Source organism: Hyla sarda, chromosome 9 (genome assembly GCF_029499605.1).
Source record: "Hyla sarda isolate aHylSar1 chromosome 9, aHylSar1.hap1, whole genome shotgun sequence".
In the NCBI taxonomy this organism is placed as follows: Eukaryota; Metazoa; Chordata; class Amphibia; order Anura; family Hylidae; genus Hyla; species Hyla sarda.
This window is the reverse complement of record NC_079197.1, coordinates 56,725,996-56,746,875: the sequence shown is the minus strand read 5'-3', so window position 1 is coordinate 56,746,875 and position 20,880 is coordinate 56,725,996. Positions and strand designations below refer to the sequence as shown.

Below are 20,880 nucleotides of genomic sequence, written 5' to 3'. Positions count from 1 at the left end.
TTACTATCTAAAGGGAGCTCCTATTACTATGTAAAGGGTGCTCATATTACTACCTAAACGGGGTATTGCTACCTTAAATTGCTACCTAAAGAGGGTTTCTTTTACAACCTTAAGGGGGTTACTATTACTACCTAAAAGGAGCTCCTATTACTACCTAAAGGGGGCTCCTACCTACTTAAAAGTGGCTACTATTGCTACCTATAGGGGGCTTAGGGGGCTACTATTGCTACCTAAAGGGGGCTACTTTTTCTACTTAAAGGGGGGTACTATTTCTACCTAAAGGGGCTTCTATTACTACCTAAAGGGGGGGGGGTAGGTATTATGAATATCTAAAGGGAGGTACAATTTCTACCTAAAGGGGCCTACTATTAATACATCAAGGGGGCTACTACTACCTAAATGGGGTCTGCTGCTACTTCTACATAAAGGGGGCTGCTATTACTACCTCAAAAGGGGCTATTAGCCATATCTTTCATAGCTATATGTAAGTTGGGGACACCCCCGTACCTTTGTTTAACAGACAATGCTAACGCAGGGTAAACCTAGCCTAAACCGTATTCTCAGCACCATCACAGCTGCAAATAAGGCAACCACTTTGTGAGATGCGATCGTCTTTATCTACACTACCATAGACTTTGGACTGTATCCTTCTGACGTCAGGAAGTCCATATGGAGAGACGGAATTTATCTGCATTGACCATAACGGCATTGAAAATCGGAGCACCTGATCTGTATACACGTGATACAAGTGTACCTAATAGGGGGAAATGAATTTCCTAATTTGTCGCGACCTGACCAACACCCTAAAATTTTAGGTCATTTTGCCAATACTTAATATGGCAGACGCAGCATCACTGAGAAAGTATCCAATCAGGCTTCGCGCCGCAAGCCGGAGGTGTGTCCGGACGGTCTCTGATTGGCGGGACGTAGTAGTGGGCGGTGCAAAGAGTTTCGTCTCCGTTAAGCAACAGGACATCGGAAAGAATCCCCCTTGGCCTGCAGTTCCCTCTGCTGAGGTGACGTCTCTTCCCGGGGGCACCATGCCGAACATCAAGATCTTTAGCGGGAGCTCTCACCAGGACTTGTCTCAGAAAATCGCTGACCGGCTAGGGCTAGAACTGGGGCGTGTGGTCACCAAAAAGTTCAGCAATCAGGAGACGTGGTAAGGAGGCCGAGATTACAGAGATGTGCGGACTGACGGCTCAACCGGGATCCGCAGTGCAGTGTCCGAGCCCCCGGCTGGTAATAAGGAGTGCGATGTCGGCAGCTGCTCTTTACTCATACATGGGAGAGCGCCGTGATAAGGGAAAAGCCGGGGGCAAGAATTACTGGGAATTGTAGTTTAATTGACCTCCGTTTACGCGTAGTAAAGGGGGAGGATGACTACTAGTCCCGGCATGCATCTGTTCAGGCAGGGGAGCCAAAGATGGAAACACGTGGGTTCTAAACAGCCCTATATGATGTGATGACGGGAATAGCAGGGAGCAGCGTCGCCGCTTCGGTGGTACACGAGCCATATGCCCTCAGTTTATAGACTCACGTGTATATCTAGCGATAAATGGATACGTTGTGTGTGTATATATAATCACCACCTGTGACGGGAGGCTCGTAGGGATGCAGTACAGTTGGAGTCCCACAGGGGGCACACACATTTCTATGCTTACAGATATTGGCTCACCATGTAGTGTCGTCTTTAGGGATGCGCTTATGAGGGGGCCACATGGTTCTAATATAGAGAAGGCCTTAGAAATACATGTAAAAGTTGGGTAGCATTTTGAAGTGATGGTTAGTGTTGTATTCGGCATGTTGTAAAGAATAATTGCCAAAGTTGTTCACCCCTTAAGGACTCAGGGTTTTTGCACTTTCGTTTTTTCCTCCTTACCTTTCAAAAATCATAACCCTTTCAATTTTCCACCTAAAAATCCATATTATGGCTTATTTTTTGCGTCGCCAATTCTACTTTGCAGTGACATTAGTAATTTTACCCAAAAATGCACGGCGAAACGGAGAAAAAAATAATTGTGCGACAAAATCGGAAAAAACGCCATTTTGTAAGTTTTGGGCGCTTCTGTTTCTATGCAGTGCATATTTCGGTAAATATTACCTTATCATTATTCTGTAGGTCCATACAGTTAAAATGATACCCTACTTATATAGGTTTGATTTTGTCGCACATTTAAAAATGTCATCTTCTGACCCCTATAACTTTTTTTATTTTTCCATGTACAGGGTGGTATGAGGACTCATTTTTTGCGCCGTGATCTGACGTTTTTATCGATATGATTTTTGTTTTGATTGGACTTTTTGATCACTTTTTATTCATTTTTTAATGGTATAAAAAGTGACCAAAATACGCTTTTTTGGACTTTTTTTGCGCGTACGCCATTGACGTGCGGTTTAATTAATGATTTATTTTTATAGTTCGGACATTTACGCTCGCGGCGATACCACATATGTTTGTTTATTTTTTTTATGGGAAAAGGGGGTGATTCAAACTTTTATTAGGGAAGGGGTTAAATGACCTTTATTAACACTTTTTTAAATTTTTTATTTTTTTTTGCAGGGTTATAGGTCCCATAGGGACCTATAACACTGCACACACTGATCTTTTACACAGATCACAGGCGTGTATTAACACGCCTGTGATCAGTGTAATCGGCGCTTGACTGCTCCTGCCTGGATCTCAGGCACTGAGCAGTCATTCGCAGATCGGACACCGAGGAGGCAGGTAAGGGCCCTCCCGGTGTCCGGTCAGCTGTTCGGGACGCCGCGATTTCACCGCGGCGGTCCCGAACAGCCCGACTGAGCAGCCGGGTCACTTTCACTTTGACCGCCGCTTCTAAAGGGTTAATACCGCACATCGCCGTGATCGGCGATGTGTGGTATTAGCCGCGGGTCCCGGCCGTTGATGAGCGCCGGGACCGACGCGATATGATGTGGGATCGCGACGCGATCCCGCTTCATATCACGGGAGCCGGCGCAGGACGTAAATATACGTCCTGCGTCGTTAAGGGGTTAAAGGGGTACTCCAGTGGAACATTTTATTTTTAATCAGCTGGTGCCAGAAAGTTAAATAGACTTATAAATTAGAAAAGAAGCCAGCAAGTAGAAGTAAAACGTCCGTCTTTATTCAGGGTCCTTCTTTAAAAGCCTTCACAGTGGCAGACAAACAGTGAACATATCAAAAATATTAAATATTGCACAAAAAGAGGGGGGTCCCAAGCATGGCTGACGCATTTCCGATCTATTGATCCTTACTCATAACCTATAAATCCTCAAATGAGGCACCCTTATATACTCTAGGGCATATTCCCCATTCCCACAGGAAGGGGAGGGACAGGTCCACATCACATGTGCACGTGATTACCAAAACAAAAACATGGGGCCAATCACAGATAAATTATTCGGAGACATATCAGTAATGTAATATTAAATCCATTTTACTATTTAAACCATGGGGTTGAATGCAATTCAAAAGATAAATCCACATGATTTCCCTATTGTGAAGGGATCGAATATGGTCACCTCCCTTTTATTTAACTTCACCTTCCCAGTGCCTGAGAACCTGAGGAAAGTAGTGTCTAAATTATGACATATTAGAAAATGTTTAGATACGTTAGAAATATTCGAGCTTAAAGGGCCAGCAGCATGTCTAATGTGCTCTTGCATGCGTTTTTTAAGGGACCTTTTGGTGGAGCCCACGTACATTAAATGACATTCTGTGCACATGATTTAATATACCACAAGTGCCATCCACTGTGCCTTCTATTTTCTAACATTTTTCGGCAAAGGGACATACCACACACCGCGATGTTCCGCACTTGTGGAAGCCCTTAGTGTTAAGCCACTGAGTGGTGACACAAGGAGACTAGATAAAGTAGGTGCCCGCCTCGCTGCAAATCTCACACCTGACTTTATAATCTCCCCTACCGTAGGATCTGTTGATAGCAAAGGTAAGTGTTAGATTACAATGCGTTTGATGTCATTAAATTCTGGACTGTACGTGGTGACAAATGTAGGACAATCTTGTGATTCAGTTGGTTGCTTACTTGATAAAAGGGATTTTCGATCCATAGGATCCACTCTTAGCCGAGCTTTTTCAGGAGCCATCCAGGGTAACCTCGAGTCGCCAGGCGTGTGCATGCTGCATCAGCTTCCCTGCAGTACACCTCAGCAGAAGAACTGTTCCGCTTAATTCGTATGAGTTCACCTACTGGTATGGCTCTTACTGTTTCTCTGGAATGGCATGAATTCGCCCTTAGGATGGTATTGCCTGATATGTATTTTTTTTTTTTTCTATAAGGATCAACCTCAATTTTGTTCGTATCAGGGTTGCCACGCAATATGACATCCAAAAAGGGGGTTTCACTTTTAGACCATGTGTGAGTAAACTTAAGATTGAACCGATTCATATTGAGGTATGTCATAAATGCTTCAATGGTCAGATGGTCGGACGACCAAATGATAACCACATCGTCCACATACCTCCCATACCATGCAAGGCATGTGGAAAATGTATTTGTGTCAGAAAAAATAAACTGCTCCTCCCACCAAAAAACAAAAAGGTTAGCCAGAGCTGGTGATGATTTTGCTCCCATTGAAGCACCCGTGCACTGCAAATAAAAATTGTTACCAAACAGAAAGTAATTGTGTTTTAACAAAATCTACTACCTCAATAATATAGTGTCTCAAATCCACAGAATATTTAGAAAATCTCATCAGTATGTCCGAGATAGCTGATAATGCCAGGTTATGCGGAATGCTGGAATGGAGCGATTCAATGTCGCAAGTAAGCAACGACAGAGAATCGCTCCATGTGAATTCGTCCATGATTTTTAGCAAATGCTTAGTGTCCTTGATATAACTTGGGCACTGCATAACCAGAGGTTACAGAACTGAGTCCAACCACTCGCATAGGTGCTCGTTAAGGGATCCGATCCCCGCCACGATCGGATGCATCGGCGGTGGGAATCGGTCCTTTTGCAGCTTGGGTAGCGAGTGGAAGATGGGAATAATTGGAGCAGGCACGAAAATATAATCCACTTCTTTTTGGGTCAAAATAGATCTGGCTTTCCCCTCTTCCAACAGAACCAGAAGCTCTTTTAAAAAAAAAAAAAGAGATTCAGTGGGGTCCCCACGAAGTTTGAGGTAAGTTTTATCATCAGATAGTAGGCTTTCATTTAAGTTAATGTACAGTCCAGTGTCCATACATACTACCGAGCCGCCTTTATCGGCCGATCGGATAGTCAAGTTTTTGTTTTTGTTTGGCAGCAGCCTCCTTTTTATTCAAATTAGGACGAGTTGGATTGGACATTGCTTTGGATTGTAAATAACCAAATCTTTCATGATAAGGTCCTGGAACCGATCAAAAATAGGTGGTCTGGTCTGTATGGGATAAAAATTATGGTTTTTAATGGAGAAAGTATATGCAGTATTCAATTCATCACAGCTTGATATCCCACTATTTTCAAGGAGACAGATCTCTGAAAGCAATTTGTTCTGCGAATGTATGCATTAGTGGTAAATCAGAGTTTATGGGAAGTTGAGGTGGATCCGATGGTTCATCAATATTTTCCACAAAAAAGTGTTTCTTGACTGTTAAAGTTCTCACAAATTTATTTATATCCAAAATTGTCCGATAAACATCAAAATTATGTGTAGGAGAGAAACCCAGTCCTTTCCACAGGACCGAGATTTCTTCATCTGTAATGATTTGTGCAGAAATATTAATGACTTGAAAATCCCCTTTTTTTTATTAGTTTGTCCTTGTTGCGCTCCGAAGCTCTTCTTCCTATGTTTTCTGCCACCGTGCCTTCATCGTTTTTTGATTGTCTTCTCGCATTGCGATTTTTGTGAGTGTTCACATATTGCGGTTCTGAATCCCCGCTAGTGTCCGTGGTATTTAAACAATCTGACTTTTCAGTAAACTCCTGGTCAGAAGAACTAAAGGTAACATGTTTTGATCCATTTTGGTGTTTACGATTTTTGTTGTATTTGTTATGTTTTTTTTAAGAATGGATCTCGGGGTTTTAAATACATTTTCCTAGGGTCCCCAGTTGTATTGGTTGTTAGTTTCAAAATCATGCGTATCTCGTTGGAATTTCACTTTTTTTGTTTGTTTTATTATGTCCTCCAATTTTTTTATTTTAGTTTTTTATCAAAATCTCCAAATTGTACAGTATTTGCATAAGGTTGCAGTTTCTCCTGGGTCGATTTTATATTCGTTTTAACTTGTGTGAGTTCCATTTCCTCAAATTCCACAATCAGATCAATGAGTTTAAGTGAGCTGTCTGTTGGTATCAGGTTCCATCTAGACTGAAATTCCTCAGTAAAAACGGATGTGGGAATCTTTTTTTTAAACGCAAACCGCGTGGTACCCCATGCAGCTAAGGATTTGTTCAATGGACATACTGTTAAAATGGACATTAATATAAATTGATGCACAACTTAGAGAAGTTACAGATAAAGGAGACGAAACTTTGGTGGGATAGTACCGCCTTAAAAACATACCTGGAAAAGGAACTTGTACCACGGGGTTTGCGTTTAAAAAAAGATTCCCACATCCGTTTTTACTGAGGAATTTCAGTCTAGATGGAACCTGATACCAACAGACAGCTCACTTAAACTCATTGATCTGATTGTGGAATTTGAGGAAATGGAACTCACACAAGTTAAAACGAATATAAAATCGACCCAGGAGAAACTGCGCCTTATACCAATACTATACAATTTGGAGATTTTGATAAAAAAAAAAACTAAAATAAAAAAATTGGAGGACATAATAAAACAAAAAAAGTGAAATTCCAACGAGATACGCATGATTTTGAAACTAACAACCAATACAACTTGGGACATTGGGAAAATGTATTTAAAACCCCGAGATCCATTCTGAAAAAAAATAACAAATACAACATAAATCGTAAACACCAAAATGGATCACAACATGTTACCTTTAGTTCTTCTGACCAGGAGTTTACTGAAAAGTCAGATTGTTTAAATACCACGGACACTAGCGGGGATTCAGAACCGCAATATGTGAACATTCACAAAAATCGCAATGCGAGAAGACAATCAAAAAACGAGGAAGGCGCGGTGGCAGAAAACATAGGAAGAAGAGCTTCGGAGCGCAACAAGGACGAACGGAAAAAGTAATAAAAGAGGATTTTCAAGTCATTAATATTTCTGCAGAAATCATTTCAGATGAAGAAATCTCGGTCCTGTGGAAAGGACTGGGTTTCTCTCCCACACATCATTTTGATGTTTATCGGACAATTTTGGATATAAATAAATTTGTGAGAACTTTAACAGTCAAGAAACACTTTTTTGTGGAAAATATTGATGAACCATCGGATCCACCTCAACTTCCCATAAACTCTGATTTACCACTAATGCATACATTCGCAGAACAAATTGCTTTCAGAGATCTGTCTCCTTGAAAATAGTGGGATATCAAGCTGTGATGAAGTGAATACTGCATATACTTTCTCCACTAAAAACCATAATTTTTATCCCATACAGACCAGACCACCTATTTTTGATCGGTTCCAGGACCTTATCATGAAAGATTTGGTTAATTTACAATCAAAAGTAATGTCCAATCCAACTCGTCCTAATTTGAATAACAAGGAGACTGCTGCCATAAAGAAATTAAAGAAAAACAAAAACTTGACTATCCGATCGGCCGATAAAGGCGGCTCGGTAGTATGTATGGACACTGGACTGTACATTAACTTAAATGAAAGCTTACCTCAAACTTCATGGGGACCCCACTGAATCTTTTAAAAAAAAGAGCTTCTGGTTCTGTTGGAAGAGGGGAAAGCCAGATCTATTTTGACCAAAAAGTGGATTATATTTTCGTGCCTGCTCCAATTATTCCCATCTTCCACTCACTACCTAAGCTGCATAAGGACCGATTCCCGCCGCCGATGCGTCCGATCATGGCGGGGATCGGATCCCTTAACGAGCACCTATGCAAGTGGTTGGACTCAGTTCTGCAACCTCTGGTTATGCAGTGCCCAAGTTATATCAAGGACACTAATCATTTGCTAAAAATCATGGATGAATTCACATGGAGCGATTCTCTGTCGTGGCTTACTTGAGACATTGAATCGCTCTATTCCAGCATTCCGCATAACCTGGCATTATCAGCTATCTCGGACATACTGATGAGATTTTCTAAATACAGTGGTCCCTCAACATACGATGGTAATTCATTCCAAATGAGCCATCGTTTGTCGAATCCATCGTATGTTGAGGGATTCGTGCAATGTAAAGTATAGGAAGCTGTACTCACCTGTCCACGCCGCTCCCGATGGTGACCCCGGGCCTCTGCTGGGCTCTCCTGCTCTTCTCCGGTCCTCCGCTGTCTTCTCCGTTCCTCTGCTGTCTTCCGTAAGGCCTTACTGGGCCTGCGTAGCGATGTCATTACGCCGCTGCGTACGCCATTCCTATTGGAGGACATGCGCAGCAGCGTATTGACTTCATCGGAGAGGGCCAAGAAGACACCGGAAGACCAGCGCTGGACCCAGAGGGCACCCCGGAGCATCGTGGAGGGGTAAGTAATACTTACCGCACCACACGGGGAACATTAAGCTGCTATCCGGCAGCAGCTTAAGCATTTTGCACTGCCGGATAGCACTTAATGCGATGGCCTCGTCATAAAGCATCGTATGTTGATGCTGACATCGACATGCGATGGCCTCTGAGAGGCCATCGTATGTCGATTTGATCATATGTCAGGGCCATCGTAGGTCGGGGGGTCACTGTATTCTGTGGATTTGAGACCCTAAATTATTGAGGTGGTAGATTTTGTGTTAAAATACACTTACTTTCTGTTTGGTAACCGTTTTTATTTGCAGTGCACGGGTGATTCAATGGGAGCAAAATCATCACCAGCTCTGGCTAACCTTTTTGTTTTTTGGTGGGAGGAGCAGTTTATTTTTTCTGACACAAATCCATTTTCCACATGCCTTGCATGGTATGGGAGGTGTGTGGACGATGTGGTCATCATTTGGTCGTCCGACCATCTGACCATTGACTCATTTATGACATACATCAATATGAATCGGTTCAATCTTAAGTTTACTCACACATGGTCTAAAAGTGAAACCCCCTTTTTGGATGTCTTATTACGTGGCAACCCTGATACAAATAAAATTGAGGTTGATCCTTATAGAAAAAAAGATATCAGGCAATACCATCCTAAGGGCGAATTCATGCCATTCCAGACAAACAGTAAGAGCCATACCAGTAGGTGAACTCATACGAATTAAGCGGAACTGTTCTTCCGCTGAGGTGTACTGCAGGGAAGCTGATGCAGCATGCACACGCCTGGCGACTCGAGGTTACTCTGGATGGCTCCTGAAAAAAACTCGGGTAAGACTGGATCCTATGGATTGAAAATCCCTTTTATCAAGTAAGCAACCAACTGAATCACAAGATTGTCCTACATTTGTCACCACGTACAGTCCAGAATTTAATGACCTCAAACGCATTGTAATCAAACACTTACCTTTGCTATCAACAGATCCTACGGTAGGGGAGATTATAAAGTCAGGTGTGAGATTTGCAGCGAGGCGGGCACCTACTTTATCTAGTCTCCTTGTTCCAAGTATGGTGGACACAACTTGTCACCACTCAGTGGCTTAACACTAAGGGCTCCCACAAGTGCGGAAAATTGCGGTGTGTGGTATGTCCCTTTGCCGAAAAATGTTAGAAAATAGAAGGCACAGTGGATGGCAAACTGTGATAGCACTTGTGGTTTATTTATTTATTTTATTTTTTTCAAATTACAAAAATACATTTCAAAAATCACTTCACAATACAAACAATCCCACCCGCACCCCTGCCCCCCAACCCACTACCAGCTAGGATACCTCATCCCATTTCTTCCACTCATTTTCAACTTTTTGACCTATCTTTCTTCCCTGATAGTAAATAGCTTCAAATCTTCTCATTTGTTGAACTTCCCTCTGCCACTCAACCCAGCATGGGCCCTGGGGAGCAAACCATCTCCTAAGAATAATTATTCTAGCTTATCCGAAAGCCTTAATTAGAACACTGTACTTGCACTGCACCCTAAGTCCTATCCCTAAAATGGCAGTTTTAATATCAAAGCTTACCTTAATACCCAATTTAGTTTCTACCATCTTGTATACCCCTATACAAAATGAAAGCAGTTTTGGGCAGCTCCACACCATGTGTGAAAAATCCGCTCCTTCCATATTACATTTCGGACATTTAGAGTCAAGTCTTTTTCCTATCTTATGCAAGAACCCCAGTGTATATGGGATCCTGTGTATCAGCTTTATCAAAGAAGTTTTATGGTTCATATTGAGAGATGATTAGGAGATATTTATAAACACTTCCCTCCATTCTTCCCCATCAATTCTGACCCACCTCTTGCTTCCATTTATCCCTGCTCTTTGGAGGACATTTTTCATCGGAAAATCTAACCAGGCCCTTATATAAGTTACCGAATACCTTTGTCGAGGAGGACCGAAGCCCAAACATAAAGTCCATTAACTCATGTCTATTTATTGCCCATCTAGGGTTGTTCTTCTCCTTCTCAAAAGCGCTTTAATTTGTAAATATGAAAAATAATCGCTCTGACTAATACTAAATTCCCTATTAAATGTTTTCCACTCTTTTACCGTGCTTTCTATCACAAAATCTTTAACTCTAATAACCCCATTTCTTTCCCAGTTAACATATTCCTTTAGTTTCATCATTTCTGGAAAATATCAATTACCCCACATTAATGTGTTGTGCATACTACCCTTAATCGCTAATAAAAGTCTCCATGCTTTATTAAACATATTACAAGTGGGGATTTTTCCCCTCTCCGTATGCATACATCTTCCCCCTTCGATTAACTCCAAAGTGCTACCCCCCCCCCTAATACCTAGTTTAGAAAAGAAAACTTTTAAAACATCATCCTTAATCATGTATTCAATTTGTGCTGCTATATAATACAGTTGCATATTTGGTATACCCAAACCACCACTACTCAAAGGAGGACTCAAAAATGTGTGTTTCATCCATGTTTGTTTCCCGTCCCATAAAAAATCATTGATCTCACTCTGTATTTTATTAAAGTGGTGTTCCCCTAACCATACTGGTGCCGCTCTAATCACATGCAAACCATAGGGAAAATAATCGTTTTTATCAGAGTAATTCTTTCAGCCATGTTCATGCGCAGTTTTTGCCATATTTGGATTTTATTTCTTACTTTCTGTCTCAATGGAATAATATTCAGCTGGGCAAACTCTTCTATATTTCTCGAAATCTTAATTCCTAAATATTCCAGGGCCTCATTTTCCTGCAAGACAAGTATCACACCCTGGCAGCCCTGGCTACCACCTGACAACATTAATAATCCTGATTTATTCCAGTTAATCTGAAAGCCAGAATGTTTACCAAAATCCTTTATCAAGTCGATAATACTAACAAGCTTTCTTCCAGGGTCTGTGACAAACAATACAGCATCGTCTGCATAAAGCAGTATTTTCTTCTCCTCTCCCTCGACACCAAACCCATCAAACAAGCTGGAAGATCTAATCAACTGCGCGAGTGGTTCAATGAAGAGGGAGAAGAGGAGCGGTGATAGAGGGCATCCCTGCCTAGTTCCTCTCTGCAGCATCACTACCTCCCGGGAAATATTATTATTAGCTTTGGGGGATCTATATAGGGCCCTAAGCCCCTGTAAAAAGCCTTCTCCAAGATTCATATGTTCTATTATTTTAAAGAGGAAGCTCCACTCCACTCTGTCAAACGCTTTTTGAGCGTCAAGAGACAGGATGGAGTGGGGGACCCACTCACCCCTTACCTGCATATTAAGAAAAACTCTTATAATATTATTATAGATATTTCTTCCCTGCATAAATCCTTTCTGTTCCTTCCCTATTAGCTTATCCATCACTCGTTGCAAGCGCCTGGCCCAAATTTTAGCTAGTATTTTCTGGTCTGTGTTTAGGAGTGAAATTTGCCTAAAATCATCCATTACGCCACTTTCCCTACCTTTCTTAGGAATCAGTACAATAATTGCTTCAGCCATAGTTGGGGATAACTCCCCCCTACTCAAGGATTCATTATAGACCTCTAAAAGGTATGGCAATTACACCCCCCCAAAACATTTGTACACTTCAAAGACCAGACCATCCGAGCTCGGGGCGGAGTTATGTGCGAAGGATTTTAGGGCAGATTCCATTTCTCCTATACTAATACCTTCCCCCATCTTCACCTTTTCTTCCTCATTAATACTAGAGAGCCCTATCTTCTTCAAATAAGTGTCAATTTCATCATCTGACACAGAACTTTCCCTGGAGTATAAATCCTGGTAAAATTGAGTTGCCACACTTGTTATATCCTCCTGTTTAGTACATTCCCTACCCTCTTTATTTTTTATCCCAATAATTGTTTTTTCCCTTTCTGGTTAATAATTCCCATAAGTGTTTTATTTGGTTTACCTGTTTCAACATATTGTCTCTGTTTCCTAAAAAAAAAAAAATAGCATGTTGAGCCTTCTCTAGGGCAATTTTACTGTACATGTCTTGCACCTTTTCAACATGGTCTCAGTTCTCCTTATTAGGATTAATGCCATATAAGCTTTCGGCTGCAGCTATTTTCCCCAGTATAGCATTTTCCATCGCCTTACATTTCCTTTTAAACCTAGCGATATTCCTAATGAGAAGCCCCCTCAAGAAAGCTTTTAATGTATCCCATACTATCAGAGTATCAGCTGTGCTTTTGTTTATTTCCCAAAATTCTCTAATCTCGGAGCTTACCCCCTTTGTTACGTCCTCAATTTTTAACCATTGGGGATTTATATACATACTCCTAGAGGCTTCTTGTGTCTTCATCTCCTTTTTAATATAACAAACTAACATTGCAACATTAATCCCAGCTGGTAGTGCCCCAACCCTCCCCAACCCTCTTCCCCAGCTCTCCCCCCCCCCCAATCCCCCCCCTCTGATGACTCGTGTAAACCCCCGAATCTCTAAACTGCACTATGCCCTGTCCCTCCGGACCCCCCTCCACCACCTTCTACATGTTTTCTGCTTCCCCTACCACTCCTACAACCCCCTCTCCTCCAACCATTTACTGATCTCATCGTCACTAGTGAAGAATTACACCCTTTCTTCAAATGTTATCCTCAGCCTGGCAGGGAACAAAAGCGAGAATTTAATGCCGGACGCATGCAGTCTCTTTTTAACAGGGTTAAAGGCCATTTTTCTACGCTGGGTATCCCTTGAGAAATCCGGGTACATAAACACCCTAGAATTGCTGACTGGGATTGCTCCCTTTTCTCTTGACAATTTCAGAACGCAGTCTCTATCCTGAGAGCATAATATTTTGACCAAGAGCGTTCTTGGCGCAAGACCCGGAACAGGCTTTTTCATGGGGATCCTGTGGGCCCTCTCGACATGAAACAAATTTGTGAGTAGGGATTCCCCAGCAACCTCCTTCAACCATTTTTCAATGCAGGATGATGGGTTTTCCCCTTCACCCTCCTGGATCCCCACAATTCGTACATTGTTACATCTTGATCTGTCCTCTAAGTCTGCCAGCTTTTCTCTAAAATATTTATTATCCTCTTTCAAAGCTTCCCGCTCCTTTCGCATCTTGCCCAGCTCTTTTTCCACGCGTGGAACCGCTTTTTCTATCTGCTTAACTCGATCTTTAATTTTGTTGGTGTCTTCTCTTATAAAGGAGACCTCCGCACTTAAAGCGCCCATTTGTGATGTTAAGTCCTCCAGCGACTTATTACATTTTTCATCCCCGTTCATAATTGATTTCAGAACCTGTGAGTCTAGATTCCCCACTTCAACCTCTGACAAGTCATCTCCTGATTGTAATAGTAAATCTTGATCCACTCAGTAGTATGATGGTCTTGTTCTTGTCCCACTTGTTTTTGGTTCCTAGTTTTAATATTATCGAGTGGGGACTTCAGAAATGTATCCATTCTTGTATTGTGTGGGGCATCACTAAGACCCCCCCCCCCCCCCCGAAAGATTTTCTGGCATTGACTTTAGGTGGCATGGCAACACCTGGAGCCGAGAGTAGTTCTGCAGTATATTCAGTTCCCAGACCAGAGATGCGTATAATCCACCACCTCTCGCTTTGTCTTTCGCTGGCTCAGTCTGTCTCCACACACTCCTCCAGCCCTTGGTGCAGGCTCCTGTGCCTCTCGTCCTGCCTCGGCGTCTTCCAGGAACCCAGAGTCACATATGCTGGATCACATGGCCCCATCCAGCCACTCTCCATGAAGCTGTCAGGCCCCTCTCCAGGAGCCTGGGCTGGCTCAGCTGCCCCTGAGCTTAGCATTGCCCGAACAAGTCCAGATCCCGTCCTCCGATGAGGGAGCTCGATCCGCGGCACATCTTCATTGAGGTGAGGGGGGAGCCAGGGCAGGGTAGCAGGAGTTTTTCCTTGCAGCGTTCGGCGGGTGAGGGGCCGGTCCGGAGGCCCGGAGCTGATGGCGTTACGTCATGCCGTCACGTGACCCACTTGTGGTATATTAAATCATGTGCACAGAATGTCATTTAATGTACGTGGGCTCCACCAAAAGGTCCCTTAAAAAATGCATGCAAGAGCACATTAGACATGCTGCTGGCCCTTTTAAGCTCGACTATTTCTAACGTATCTAAACATTTTCTAATATGTCATAATTCAGACACTACTTTCCTCAGGTTCTCAGGCATTGAGAAGGTGAAGTTAAATAAAAGGGGAGGTGACCATATTCGATCCCTTCACAATAGGGAAATCATGTGGGTTTATCTTTTGAATTGCATTCAACCCCATGGTTTAACCCCTTAACGACGCAGGACGTATATTTACGTCCTGCTCCGGCTCCCGCGATATGAAGCGGGATCGCGCCGCGATTCCGCATCATATCGCGTCGGTCCCGGCGCTAATCAACGGCCGGGACCCGCGGCTAATACCACACATTGCCGATCGCGGCGATGTGCGGTATTAACCCTTTAGAAGCGGCGGTCAAAGCTGACCGCCTCTTCTAAAGTGAAACTGAAAGTATCCCGGCTGCTCAGTCGGGCTGTTCGGGACCGCCGCGGTGAAATCGCGGCGTCCCGAACAGCTGATCGGACACCGGGAGGGCTCTTACCTGCCTCCTCGGTGTCCGATCGACGAATGACTGCTCCGTGCCTGAGATCCAGGCAGGAGCAGTCAAGCGCCTATAACGCTGATCACAGGCGTGTTAATACACGCCTGTGATCAGGATGAGAGATCAGTGTGTGCAGTGTTATAGGTCCCTATGGGACCTATAACACTGCAAAAAAAAAAGTGTTAATAAAGGTCATTTAACCCCTTCCCTAATAAAAGTTTGAATCACCCCCCTTTTCCCATAAAAAAAAATAAAAGTGTAAAAAAATAAATAAATAAACATATGTGGTATCGCCGCGTGCGTAAATGTCCGAACTATAAAAATATATAATTAATTAAGCCGTACGGTCAATGGCGTACGCGCAAAAAAATTCCAAAGTCCAAAAAAGCGTATTTTGGTAACTTTTTATGACATTAAAAAATGAATAAAAAGTGATCAAAAAGTCCGATCAAAACAAAAATCATACCGATAAAAACTTCAGATCACGTCGCAAAAAATGAGTCCTCATACCGCCCCGTACGTGGAAAAATAAAAAAGTTATAGGGGTCAGAAGATGACATTTTTAAACGTATAAATTTTCCTGCATGTAGTTATGATTTTTTCCAGAAGTGCAACAAAATCAAACCTATATAAGTAGGGTATCATTTTAACCGTATGGACCTACAGAATAATGATAAGGTGTAATTTTAACCGAAATATGCACTGCGTAGAAACGGAAGCCCCCAAAAGTTACAAAATGGCGTTTTTTTTCCGATTTTGTTGCACAATGATTTTTTTTCCCGTTTCGCCGTGCATTTTTGGGTAAAATGACTAATGTCACTGCAAAGTAGAATTGGCGACGCAAAAAATAAGCCATAATATGGATTTTTAGGTGGAAAATTGAAAGGGTTATGATTTTTAAAAGGTAAGGAGGAAAAAACGAAAGTGCAAAAACGGGTTAAATAGTAAGGGGTCCTTAAGGGGTTAAATAGTAAAATGGATTTAATATTACATTACTGATATGTCTCCGAATAATTTATCTGTGATTGGCCCCATGTTTTTGTTTTGGTTTTAATCACGTGCACATGTCCCTCCCCTTCCTGTGGGAATGGGGAATATGCCCTGGAGTATATAAGGGTGCCTCATTTGACGATTTATAGGCTATGAGTAAGGATCAATAGATCGGAAACGCGTCAGCCATGCTTGGGACCCCCCCTCTTTTTGTGCAATATTTAATATTTTTGATATGTTCACTGTTTGTCTTCCACCGTGAAGGCTTTTAAAGAAGAACCCTGAATAAAGACGGACGTTTTACTTCTACTTGCTGGCTTTTTTGCTTTTTTTCTACTTGTCTGGAGGTAGCCGCGCAAGTCCCAGGTGAGCTGAGATCCCTTATTTTTTTTCTAGATTTGTAAATTACTTCTATTAAAAAAAAAACTTTCAGTACTTGGCTGCTGAATACTACAGAGGAAATTTTCTTTTGGAACACAGAGCTCTCTGCTGTCATCATGACCACAGTGCTCTCTGCTGACATCTCTATCCATTTTAAGAATTGTCCAGAGTAGGAGAAAATCCCCATAGAAAACATATGCTGCTCTGGACAGTTCCTAAAATGGACAGAGATGTCAGCAGAGAGCACTTTGGTCTTGATGTCAAGTACTGGAAGGATTAAGAATTTTTAAAAGAAGTAATTTACAAATCTGATTAACTTTCTGGCACCAGTTGATTAAAAAAAAAAGCTTTAAAGAGTAGCGATCACTAAATTAAATTTCCCTATTCCCCCTCCCCATCTGTCCCTGACACTAACTACATCTATCCCTGTTCATTTATGTTCCCCGAAATCCCCATAAAATTACCTTTTTTTTTTTTTTTCAACAGCTGCAGGAGCTCAGAGTTTAGCTCTCTGGTGAGGGCAGGAAGTGGGCGGCCCCTGCAGGCGCGACATCATCTGAAGCCTGTCCAGGGCTCGCTTCCGCCAGTCTCCTCTCTCTCCTGCAGCTCGTGCGCTGCAATGAGTGAGGAGAGGGAGCTGCAGGGGGGCGGGGATATTTAAATTTAATTTTGTATAGGTAACAGGCAGAGAGTGAGCACAGCGCTTGTGCGCGTGCGGCAGGCACAATTTAAATATCCCCGCCCCCCTGCATCTCCCCCTCCTCATTCATGTGAACGCACATTCCCAACCACGCTGTGCCACGCTGCCCGGCCAGCGTTGGTCCGAAAGTGATCAAAGTCGGGGAGGAGAAGTAATCCTAAGCCATATAGGGTGACATCTAGTGGCCAGTTTTACAAATGTAAAAAAAAAAAAAAAAAAAACACGTAAAACAAGATTATTTTTTTAAATAAAATATATTACAAACATTTTTCTTTTTACATAATGTATTCAATAGTATTAAATAATTTATTATATATATATATATATATTTATTATATATAAAATTTAAATTTTTTTTTTTTTTTTTTTGAGTACCCATTTAAGCACTGCCAGTGAGACTTATCATTCTCCTGGGGCCTGCAGAAGGAGGAGTAATATGACTTTGGTGCAGGTCCATGCAGGGGCAGGGTGATGTCACTGAGTGTTGCTGTATAGGGAGGGACAAGAGCATCACAGAGTGGTAGTGCCACAGAGACTCGGGGCGATCTCATCAATCTATGTATGCCAGGGTGTACAAAAGTTGCACATTTTTGCATTTTGGCTAGGGACAGGTAACAGCACCCCAATTGCTCAGGATTTCTGGCTATAGTATCCCAATATTGTCCCTATACCCTCATGGGGCACTGCAGCCAATCACTGGCCTCTGTTGTCATGTGCACTTCTGCAGGGCTCTTTGGAGCGAGAGCAGCGGTGTCTGCGCTTGATCAACTTCTTGGGCCCCTTTTAAAGGGGTATTCCAGTGGAAATTTTATTTTTTAATCAGCTAGTGCCAGAAAGTTAAAGGGTAGCTCCCACCATCCATTTTTTTTCTTTCTGTCCCTGCCTATTGCCCATCTATCCCTGCCTTTTAAATTTTTTTTTTTTTTTTTTTTTTACTATATTAAAATTCCTTTTTGTCTGCCTGGTAGTGTGCTCACTACCAGGCAGACTTCCCCAGCAGGCACCACGTCACTGATGCCTGCTAAGTCCGGCACTTCCGCCTTTAGCTCACTATACAGGGTGCCTCCAGCTGTTTCACCACTACAACTCCCAGCTTGCCCTGACATCTACTGGCTGTCAGGGCATTCTGGGAGTTGTAGTGGTGAAACAGCTGGAGGCACCCTGTGGTGTAAACAATAACTTTGTTTAACCAGCGCAGCAGTGGTACTTCGGGAGCAGCAGCGGCGGTGCTCCCCTGAACCCCGCTTCCCCCACCCCATTCCTCTAGTGGTACAGACTTACCAGAGGATCAATGAGATGCCCCCGGACAGGGTAACGGGGGCGGGCGGGCACCGCGCGCGCGCGCGAGGCCAGTGGAGCTGGCCAATGCGTGCAGCCCCAGCTATCAGCGTGTTCGCTCTCGCCTGTTTGATTGACAGGCAGGAGCGAGCACCACAGTGACTGGATTTCGACTCATTGCCAGGCTTAAATGAGTCGAAATCCAGTAGAGACGACACTGCAGAATGCATTCGGCCACTAGGAGGGCGACCCCCTAGTGGCCGAATTTAAAAGTGATTTTAAACTTGTTGGAGGGACACCAATAAAAATTGGTTGACTCTCCACAACACCTAGGGCCAAGTAGGTATACACAATGAACGCCTGGTTCCGCTTATTCAAGATCCCTGAAGATAGGGAGGGCACAGCTCCAATTCCCCGGAAGGTGGTGTCCACCCAGGCTCGGTACATAAAATAAAGAAAAAGAGGGTGCTTGCGCTCAGGAACCGAGACTCAGTTTATAGTAGGGAAGTAAATAAACCTGAATCAACTCACTCCTCCATGGGGGGGACCAAGAGATGGTATAATTGTACCCCCCCCCCCCCCCCCCTCCACGTCCTCTTGATATAGATTCCAAAATGGAATTCACGAAATCCAGATGATGTGAGTGCTTCGTATAGGACCACTGGAGGCGTGCGTGACTATTAATAATTTATTCTAATATGGTGCTAAAATCATGGCAATGCTTTTCTGGGAGATATAGTTACACTCCCCTTCATCAGGCCATACAATAGGAAAGGTACATCACAAGTTTATATACAAAATAATACTACTTGCGTGGTCTTCCCATTTTTTACCCCTAATTTACACTTATTCTGTTGATGGGGAATAGATGGTGCCACTATATTCTTCAAACTACGGGTCCTTCTAAAAATGCATCTGGATTGCTTCCCTATAGAGCTTCCTATCACAGGGTCGCTAGTTAGTATATTCCAATGTTTACATTGAACATGCGAGTGTAAAAAAGATTTTTTATTTTCTCCTTCACTTTGCTGCTATTCCTGTGAAACACCTAAAGGGTTAAAACACTTACTGAATGTCATTTTGAATACTTTGGGGGTGCAGTTTTTATAATGGGGTCATTTGTGGGGTATTTCTAATATGAAGACCCTTCAAATCCACTTCAAAACTGGTCACTGAAAAATAGTGAGTTTGAAAATTTTGTGAAAAATGTAAAAATTGCTGCTGTACTTTGAAGCCCTCTGGTGTCTTCCAAAAGTAAAAACTCAAATTTTATGATGCAAACATAAAGTAGACATATTTTTTTTGGGGAATATCCATTTTCCTTAAAAGCAGAGTGCTTCAAAGTTGGAAAAATGCAAAATTTTCATTTTTTTTTCATCAAATTTGGGGATTTTTCACCAAGAGAGGATGCAAGTTACCACAAAAATTTACCACTATGTTAAAGTAGAATATGTCACGAAAAAACTATCTCGGAATCAGAATGAAAAGTAAAAGCATTCCAGAGTTATTAATGTTTAACCCCTTCCCGCAGAATGTCATAAATAAACGCCGGGTTGTGCAGTGCGTTCGCGCATCCCGGCGTTTATAAATGACATTCAGTTAACCCGGCGATGCGCAGCATCGCACGGGTTAACTGGCAGAAGTCCCGCTGTTTCCAGCAGGGGACAACTTCTGCTTCACCCCCAGGACCATCAATTGATGGTCCTGGTCAGCGATCACTGTGATTGGTCCCTGTGGACCAATCACAGTGATCTGGGGTGAAAGTTCAGATCCCCCGCACTGCCCGCCCCTGGAAGTCGGGCAGAACGGGGGACGAAGGCTGCGGGGGCTCGCGGGGACCTGCGGCACACGGGGGGGAACAGGAGGGGACCGGCGGACTTACCTGATCCAGCGGCGGGACCGAGGAGCAGCGCGGGACCGGCCACGTGGACGAGCAGCGACGGGTAAGTATGTAGTCCTCAGAGGCAGCAGTGAAGATCTTCACTGCTGCTTCTAGGAGTCTGAAAACTACAACTCCCAGCATGCCTAGACAGCCTTTGGCTGTCTGGGCATGCTGGGAGTTGTAGTTTTGCAACAGCTGGAGACACACTGGTTGGGAAACATTGTTTCTAACTCAGTGTTTCCTAACCTGTGTGCCTCCAGCTGTTGAAAAACTATAACTCCCAGCATGCACTAAAAGACCATGCATGCTGGGAGTTGTAGTTTTGCAACATCTGGAGGGCCCCAGTTTGGAGACCATTGTATAATGGTCTCCAATCTGTGCTCTTCCAGCTGTTGCAAAACTACAACTCCCAGTATGCACTGACTGTCCAGGCATGCTGGGAGTTTTAGTTCAGCAACATCTGGCCCTTCAGATGTTGCCGAACTACAACTCCCAGCATGCCCTTCAGCTGTCTGGGCATGCTGGGAG

The 20,880-nt window shown here is 43.1% G+C and overlaps 1 protein-coding gene across 1 annotated transcript in view; it reads left to right on the top strand.

Moving 5' to 3' along the window:
• Positions 1-920: 920 nt before the first annotated feature.
• The window catches only part of PRPS1 (phosphoribosyl pyrophosphate synthetase 1), a 49,669-nt gene continuing 29,709 nt past the window's right edge, over positions 921-20,880 (top strand). Inside the window, exon 1 of the mRNA XM_056539802.1 lies at positions 921-1,162. Within this exon, the coding sequence (XP_056395777.1) occupies positions 1,041-1,162 (122 nt within the window). The 5' untranslated portion in view covers positions 921-1,040. The remainder of the gene's footprint in view (positions 1,163-20,880) is intronic.